The sequence below is a fragment of the Acanthochromis polyacanthus genome, chromosome 12, assembly GCF_021347895.1.
Source record: "Acanthochromis polyacanthus isolate Apoly-LR-REF ecotype Palm Island chromosome 12, KAUST_Apoly_ChrSc, whole genome shotgun sequence".
Lineage (NCBI taxonomy): Eukaryota > Metazoa > Chordata > Actinopteri > Pomacentridae > Acanthochromis > Acanthochromis polyacanthus.
In genome coordinates this window covers 27,195,208-27,204,769 of record NC_067124.1, presented here as the reverse complement: position 1 = coordinate 27,204,769, position 9,562 = coordinate 27,195,208, and the positions used below count along the sequence as shown (strand labels likewise).

The window sequence follows — 9,562 nt, the reverse complement described above, 5'->3', positions numbered from 1 at the left end:
TGCCTACACAAGCTGTGTGACTTTAATCCATACACATACATGACCATACAGCTTGATCTTGTAATCTACCAGGGCTCCATTTCGTTTGTTTGCCTTGACCTCAGAAGACTTTCCACTATATGCTGTGCAAACACGAGCAATAGATCAGGCAGCCACTACACCCTCGGGCTTAACAATACCTTGTTTACTCGCCTGTCAACTGAACTGTTTGGAAGAAAAAGCCTCTTCAGTGATAAACTTGTTTTTGTCCGGTACCCAGTGTTTAAAGCCCGGGATAGTGCTGCATCATCATCAGCCCATGGGGGATGTGCTATATTTCTCACTGTAGTAAGCAGCTGATCAAGATCTATAAAAGGAGGGAGAGGAAAGTGCCAGCTCACCTCCTCCTCCTGAAACCCTGGGTGCAGGTATGTCAGCTCGAGGTTTCCTTAAACATATTTTAAGCATCTTTAAAAATGTTTCGATGACAAATAGAATTATATAAGAAGCATATCCAGCAGTCCAGAGGAGAACCTTCTTTCACTGAAACAGCAAGGCGTGCATTTGATTTTTTTTATTGCATTTTCTTCTTAACAATTTGATTGATGTTCAGTTATAAATGAAAAGATGACTTTGGTTAAGAATGCTATTTGCATGTGAGCTGATCTGTATTCTTGCAATAAAACTTGAATCTTGTTTTGCAGCTTCATTATTCAGAGGTTTTCTTCCATTCTGTTGGGAAAATGCTTGGAATTCTGATTTGCATCCTGGCGCTGCATCAAGTGCACACTGCCTGTGTTCTGGTGAGTAGAAGTGTAGTCAGGTTTTTGAGTCTTATATGATGAACCACAAAACACATTGTTATTTATTGCAAGTGTTTGACATTGGATAGAAAACCTATGTAACAAATCACAGTACATGATTGAAGTTATGACTTACTCATTCTGCTGTAGCAATTTTTTTTCTGTGTAAGACTTCACTGCATTTTAGACTGGAGTATTATGTTTTCTTGGAGTTTATCACATAGTTAAAACAACATTTAGGTACCAACAGAAGGAAAAATTAGAGTATTTCTCTCTCCTCTGTTTTACTGATGAGAAATTAACCTGAATTTTCTCTTGTTTTCCAATCTACTTTGGTCTGTGCCATGGTGTGTCCACAGGAAGGTAAGTACCACATTAAATACAGCAGGCGGGTTTTACTTTACAGAGAGATTTTATTTTTAGCATTAGCTAAAACCATACCACTAAGTCTCCCAATAAGATTATAGGATTTGGCCTAGTCGTCTGTTTGTGTTCTTTTGTTATGTCTAGCCATTTCAGAGCAATTAAACCAGGATACATTTGTGAGTCATATCATGGATATTAAGCCACCAGAGTACATATCGGTCCTTACTGTGCCTTTAATCTGATGTTTACACATTGGTTTTAAGTGTGTGTGCATATCTATCTGTTTGTGTGTGCGCACTTGTGTAGGCATTTGCCCATCAAACACATCGGTTCAGGCTGAGATCGTGGACCAGCACAATGCCTTCAGGAGAGCAGTTCAGCCTACAGCCTCCAACATGCTGAAAATGGTCAGACCTGCTTTCTACTCAAACAACGAAAGGGGCTCAGAGAGTGTCTGCTGATATTTACCAGCATTTGTTATCACTTGCCTGTAGGAAGAGGGAAAAATATGAAAAGGATGAGGTCTACTGTACCTCAAAATCATAAATGCCAATGGCAGCTTTTCAGAATCAGTGTCGCAAAGTTTGATATTAATGACAGTGACTCAGACCTAACCCTCGTGTCGTCCTGCAGGTCAAAATTGACCCGTTTTAAAGTTTGAAAATGTGGAGAGAAAAAAATTTTCACAATATGAAGTGAAGCTTCTGATGTCCACATTTTAAACATTTCTGGGAAATCTTTAAAAATGTTTCTTTAAGAACATTTTTAAAAAAATATTAGAAGTTTTACTGATATATATTTAATCACTTTGGATATTTTTAGGATTTTTTTGGGGGAAATTTTTACTCATTTTTTGAAAACATTTACAAGAATTTTCTTGCCAAATTTGGGGGATTTCTTGAAATAAAACTTTTAAGAGAAACTATTAAGGAATTATTGGAATTTTCTTCCTGAAGGTTTTGCAAATTATCTGAAATTGGGGGAATTTTTTTGCTGAATTTTTGGATTTTTTTTTTCAGACAAAGAAACAATATTTTTTGGTGCCTGTAAATGAGGACAACAGGAGGGTTAATTGGAAGCTAGTGGCTCCCAATGGGGGGCTGCTTGATTTTAAAGTGATTGTAAATAGCACCGTTTACCTATAGTTGTGACAAAAGATAGAAATAGCACAGGGTGTCCATAAAGTCTCTTTACAATTTGAAGAATTTACTACAAAGGCAGTTGATAAGATATCTTAACCAGATTTGTTTTATTGTAATCAGTGGTTGTCAAAGTATTTTCTACCTCATTTAATACACCTCTGCATGGGCATCATTAGTTACATTAAGCACATGAAGACGGTGCTCGATTTCTCGCCATATTCGCTGTAGCAGAGCCTCATCAATGGTGGCAATGGTATCAGAAATCTTCTGCTTTAAGTCAGTAATGTCCCGTATCTTTGTTCGATACACGATATCTTTAACATAACCCCACAGAAAAAAGTCCAAGGGAGTGATATCTGGTGAACGTGGTGGCCAAGGAACTGGCCCATCCCTTCCAACCCAAGGTCTGAGGAGCATCCATTTTTTAGGGTTTCATTTAACAGCACCTCTTCCACCAACAGGATACCTGAAACACATTATTTCAATGTGATTGCACACTTTAATAAACAAGATATGTTATCAACTGCTTTTGTAATAAATTCTTAAAATTGTAAAGAGGCTTTAAGGACACCCTGTATATAGTAGTTTAGTAGTTTAATTTGGGGCTGAAAAGTTTGTGAACCCCTGCTCTAAATCCCTGCTAATTCAAGCAGCTCAAATCCATGTACTATATAGATCTTACATAAATTCAGTTTGAAATACAAAAGTTTGTCTGTCACAGCTTAATATTTTCACTTTAAAACTTTCAAGCGTCGCAACTTAGGTTAAAATCAATATTTTTCAACTTATTCAATCGCTGCAAATTATCAGTCAGCATGAGACATTTTGGGTATGTCCTTTTCAAAACAGTTGTGTGTCTTGAGGTGTAAGGTTTCAGCAGGAAAGTAAAAATAAAAATGCTTATTTTGGATCTCAGTTTTGGCTTTGAGCTGCTTGAACAGAACGCTGGCTCCTCTGAAATTGCAAGACCACGTCAGTCAAAACCGTTTAATATTTTAGGAGTCAGAGTGGGACATATTTTGATATTTCTTTCTTCTACTTCTATCATGTTTCAAATCACAAATGGAGATGGGGCATGGATTTTTTCCCTCTGCATTTTAGACGTGGGGTAAAATCTTTTTTTGTGTCTTAATTTGTCTTTTACAGAACTATAGCGCGGAGGTCGCTGTCAGTGCCCAGGCCTGGGTCGACAAGTGTACTCTGGCTCATGGACCACCCAGCACTCGCAAGCTCAATGGTATATTCCTCCTTTCTTTTATTCCTTCTCTCATTGTTTATATTTTTTCTGCACCACGTATTCCAGGACCTTACATAACACCTCAGAGATGCATTCAAAGGTTCCCTGCAAACTGAATAACCTTGTGATTGATGGTCAGACTCACAGCGAACATTATCTTATCTTCAGTCTTAATACCTTCTTTCAATAACAAATTACACAGAGTAGGATATGTTATCTTTCAAGAGATTACCATCAATAGGCCTTTTATCGAACCCTGTTTTATCTAAATAACTTTATCTACTGGGATATATAAACAAAGTGGTGTGTTTGTAGATACTCGTTAATCAGTGGTGCTGTTATGTGTTTCCCACCATCGTGCAGGATATCAATTAGGTGAGAATCTGTTCTATTCATCTGCTCTGACCTCATGGACGGATGTTATCAATGCCTGGCACAGTGAGGTGTCACGCTACAGTTATCCCACTGGATCTACCAACGGACAAAGTGTCGGTCACTATACACAGGTAACAACAGGTCATAAAGTTCGATTTATGTTTTTTTTTTTTTTTTAAATTAAAGCAGCCATAGCCAGTGTTTTCTATTAACAGTAGATTAAATCACTACTTGTACTTGAGACTCAGATACTGTGGATTATGAGCATTTATTCCGTTATTTGTTTTCGTTTCTGCAAATTCACTTTCTCGGTTCAGTCACGAATAAAGACTAAAAACACACAAGAAATAGATAGATAGACAGACAGACAGACAGACAGACAGACAGACAGACAGACAGACAGACAGACAGACAGACAGACAGACAGACAGATAGATAGATATGAACAAAATACATATAAATAAAAGTGTCAGTGTCAATACTGAGCTTAACATTCATACTTAAGTTAGGTAAGTACATTTCCGTGATATTATTATTAATTCTGCATTAAAAAGCACTTGGTGTTTTTTAACACCAAGTGCCTATTGTCGCGAATTCGCATCATACCACTTTCATTCAGACTACAGATAGTGTATCCACTCCCCCAATGCCGGTTTGAGCATATTCACAATGTACCTTGGAACCTTTTGCAAGCATTGGTTTTTCATAGGATTGGTCGGAGTGGGACCTAATTATTATATATCTGTTCTATTTTTAATAGACAAATGAACAATCTCAACTTGTTTTAGCATCACCTGGACAGCAAAAACACAACTTTTTTCTTATTTAGTTGTAAATAAACTCAGGCGTCAAGTGAGTTAAGTAACAGTGACGTAAATTGACAAACTGCAGTATCACTAAAACCAATTACATTTTGCTTTTGTCGTCAGGTGATATGGAACAGCTCATACAAGGTCGGCTGTGGAGCAACACTTTGCTCTAATGGCATCTATTACTACGCCTGCCATTATTACCGAGCGTACGTGACACCTCTACACCCTTCAAACCCAAAATGACTTGCATATGATTTAAGAATGAATCTATCTATATATTAATATATTAAATGAGTCTTTTTCACAGTCAGATGAGGTGAGGCAAACACTTTCCTTTTCATTTAACAGAGGAAACTTCGAACCTTATGAACCTTACAAACAAGGACCCTCTTGTGGCTCCTGTCCCAACAACTGTGAGGACAAACTCTGCAGTAAGTACCGGACATGGTGATAAAAACACACCGTTTGTTCTCCGTATGGTAAATGTGATGTTTAATTACCAGGAAAGGAGAGAGCTGTGATGGTGACTGTTAGGATAATGAAGACAATGAGCTTTGATAACTTTATGTTTTTGTTTTGTTTTGTTTCTGTAGCCAACCCGTGTCCTTACGTGAACAAGTACATCAACTGTCCAACCTTGAAAACCACAACTGGATGCAGCAATAAGTATGTGTCTGCCTGGTGTCCTGCTTCCTGCAAATGTGCCACTGAAATCATTCCCATAGCCTAAAGACAAACCATCCAGTGTTTAAATTCTTCTTTGACCTTCTGCTATTCACATAGGTACCTCTTTGTCATTTCTGAAATAAGCTAACTGTCCTCTGTCTTCTGTAAGCTATTAACAAGACACTCATGACACACGCAAAGAGCATGAGAAAAAACCAAAAAAAAAGTAACAAAAAAAAGCATCTGATTCATGCCCTCAAGTTAAAGGGATGCTTTGGGATTGTAAACTATGTATCTTCAATAAAAACACTTTTGGGGAGTTTCATCAAACTTGTGTGTCATGTTCTGTTCCATTCAACCTGCAGAAGACAATGCTTACAAAACAAGTATTCTTCACATACAGTCAGAACTACATAAAAACAGGCAATGCATTCTGTTCTGTGGCTGATTTTAAATTAAAAAATGAGGGCTGCTTCCTCTGGGTTGGGAGTACGTTGCTGCTTCAAGCGAAGAAGTAAAAGTATCTTGGGATCTAGTTTAGAAGTGATGGGAAAATGGAGCATGAGATGGACAGATGGACTAGTGTAGCATCAGCAGTAATGCAGGGAGCTGAGCCAGAAGGCAAAGCTCTGAATTTACTAGTCAATCTATGTTTAAAAACCCTCACCTATGCTCAGGAGCTCTGGGTAGTGACTGAAAGAAGTGTGGATTGTGCATACAAATAACCAAAATTAGTTTGTCCATGGAGTGCCTGGACTCACCTTAGCGATGGGGTGATTAGGTCGAGCATCTGGAGGGAGCTGGGATTATAGCTGCTGCTCCTTCCTATGAAAAAGTGTCAGCTGATGTGGTTCAAGCATCTGATTAGGATGCCTCCTGGGTGCCTTCCTCTGGAGGATTTTCAGGCTTGTGCAACTGAAATGAGACCTGGGGATGGACCCAGAACCTGCTAGAGGGATGACATTTCTCATCTGGTCTGGGAACGCCTGAGGATCCCCCAGAAAGAGCTGGGGAGGAAAGAGATGTCTGGAATGTCTTGCTTAGCCTGCTGCCATCACAGTCTGATTTTGGGTAAGCAGGAGAACATGGATGGAAATGTAATGGTTTTGATTAAAGGTAGAGAGAAAAATGTAAAAGGAACACATTTAGCAATGCCTATTGGCCAATATGAATTCTCATTATACAGTTTGTAAGAGTCCAAATGGACTGGATTTTCGGGATTTTATATACAGGGTTATTCAGAAAGAATGAACCGATTCCATCCATCCATCCATCCTCTATATACCGCTTTATCCTCACTAGGGTCGCGGGGGGTGCTGGAGCCTATCCCAGCTGACTCGGGCGAAGGCAGGGGACACCCTGGACAGGTCGCCAGTCTGTCGCGGGGCTACATATACAGACGAACAATCACACTCACATTCACACCTACGGGCAATTTAGAGTAATCAATTAACCTCAGCATATTTTTGGACTGTGGGAGGAAGCCGGAGTGCCCAGAGAAAACCCACGCATGCACAGGGAGAACATGCAAACTCCATGCAGAAAGATCCCAGGCCCACCCCGGGATTCGAACCAGGGATCTTCTTGCTGCAAGGCGAAAGTGCTAACCACTTACTCCACTGAGCAGCCTTGAACCGATTCCATTACACAATATTTTGATAAGGAAAAGCAATAGAAAGCTCCAGCCAAGTCACAAGTATTCTACTCACAATCAACTTTTATTTCCTGTCTTACAAGTGTTCAATGTGGCCCCCACCTGCAGCACGGGCAACATCAATGACAGAATTCCTCCCAGATGCATATCAGCATATCACGATCCACTGAGTTGATTGCTGTTGTTACTCGATGTCATTTGATGCCCTTAAACATCAAATAAAAGTTGATTGTGAGTGGAATACTTGTGACTTGGCTGGAGTTTTCTATTCCTTTTCCTTATTACAATATTGCGTAATGAAATTGGTTCATTCTTTTTGAATAATCCTGTATTAATGCTGACATATAATATGGACAATATGTATTACAATGTATTTTTTATTTATATACAACTGCATATGTATTCAACTGTATGGTGGTAGTGTGGTAAAAGCATTTGCTTTAGTTGAAGACTCCAAAATTTGGACTTTTGATTTATCAGGAGATGGTGAAGACAAAAAACAAAGACCCCCTCTAGTGAAAACGAAGTCTTTCACTCTGGTAACATGTCCATGTATGTAGCATAGATTAATTTTACAATCTAAGTCATTTTACAGCAGGGAGGAATATTTCTTTCTTCGAAAAATAAAACTGTAATTTATGATAATTCTGGGGGAAAAAAAACAATTTTCCTCATTTTTTCCCCCTTTTTATGATACATTCCATAAATCAGGCTAGTAGCTATTATATGAACAAATCCCTTTGTAAAACTCTTTAGCATATGAACAGGAATAGTACTGGAAAGTTTAGTGTGTCTGCTGTTGTCTGGGAGATTTCAGTCAAAAGTCATTTTAAGATATTGAACTCTATAGAGAGATATAGAGAGATATAAATAAATGATGTGTGGCAAAATTAACACCTAAATGTGTATTTAAGAAGACAAGTAATGGATGCAAATTGTCCCAAATTTACAAGAGTGTCCGATGCATGAAAAATGATGATTTCACCTATAGTTTTCCACCTTAACCAATGCCTGGAGAATAGCTTTAAAAAGACACTGACTGTATTATCAAATGATAAAAAAGATGCCCAGATAAAAATGAAGGAACTAATTTGCACTACACATTGGGAAAGTAAACAGGTAAGGCTATCAGTGGTGTGTTAATGACTTATTATTGATGTGCAGCTGTGGAAGTTGATCTAGTTTATCAGTCAGTATGCAGGACGTTAAAACTGTCTGTTTTTACACATTTATACTGCAGCAAAGATTACACGGCATGAACATCATCAACATCTCTCCTCCTCAGTAGCAGGTTGCAGAGTTCATCTGCAAGTAAATGTGTCGTTTCTCATGTTAATAAACCCTTAAGCTGTAGCGAGCCCGAATACGGGCCCGCGAACTTTATCTGGGAAAGCATTTTAGCTGCAAACGCGATGACAGAAACACTATACATCCATGTAAAGCTTAGATTCTCATGAATCCACCGGTATAAACCACTTTCAGATGTGATTACCACAGCGGGTAATATAAACACATTTCTCCAACAAACAACAAAAATTTAAAGGGCACATAAAGGGGCACAACTCACCTTTGGACGCTCTTTTACTGGTCAAAGATGAAAATAACCCACAAAACCGGCCATAATCCAAGAGTAGTCATCCAGACAATACTAGCAAGTATAATATTTTGTCCAAAACATGTCTTGAAATAAGTAAATAATCCACAATAGCTCGGCTCCGTGCACGTCCATGCAGCGCATGGTGGCGCTGCGCGTTCCATATTTCACTGTATTTCTGTCCATATTTTTATGAAGCATACACAAATGCACGCGGTCTTGGACTGAAAATGGCGACTGAAGCCTAAGCTTTCGATGCCAACCGCATTTCAACCAATCAAGTGACTCATCGCTGCCTCCGAAGCCTAAAACAGCCAACCGTTGCCGAGACTGATGGATCTGGACTTCCCTCATATCGTCAGTAAATTCTGAGCAAATCACGTCGGAGGAAACGTTTGACTGACAGGGCATGTAGCCAATGAGCTTGCTGAATAGCCAAGAAGCTTCTTTTAGCGGCCCTGTGTGATTTTTGACATCTCTGCTGCGGGCAGCAGCTGCAGCCTTTCTCTGTGTCCCTCTGTGCCTCTGATACTGATCAAGATCCACACTGAAGCTTATCTGAAGTGATTTTTTGAGTTCTTTATGATTTTTTGGAGTGAAAATAATGTGAAAAGGGGCTGATAAATGAACATATATAATTTTTGCCCAGGGTGTACAGAGGGTGTCCAAAATTGACAGCGCCGGGGCATAGCAGTACAAAAACATGTGTGAAACACTCATTTCTCGTAGTATTGCTCTGACATTTTGACCTGAACTATGTAAGACCCCAGGTTGCTGCCTTTTTGTGTTTTTCAAGCTCTCACAGTGCTGCCACACTTATTTTCCAGGTGTTTTATTAGGGAAAAAAATTTAGGCGAGAATAAAAATTCATCCTAATTCAGTGGTGTTCCAACATAAAATACTCTGTGCCAGTAGCACCTAGAGTAATTCTGAC

General features: G+C 39.0%; 1 protein-coding gene across 1 annotated transcript; it reads left to right on the top strand.

The window, feature by feature from the left end:
* The first annotated feature begins 722 nt into the window (after positions 1–722).
* On the top strand, positions 723–5,710 carry LOC110950833 (cysteine-rich venom protein latisemin). The gene is made up of 7 exons (XM_051957413.1): positions 723–786; positions 1,455–1,555; positions 3,437–3,527; positions 3,891–4,033; positions 4,832–4,920; positions 5,063–5,145; positions 5,308–5,710. The coding sequence occupies exons 1-7, from the start codon at positions 723–725 to the stop codon at positions 5,442–5,444; spliced, it is 708 nt and encodes a 235-aa protein (XP_051813373.1). The 3' UTR covers positions 5,445–5,710.
* The last annotated feature ends 3,852 nt before the right edge of the window (positions 5,711–9,562 follow it).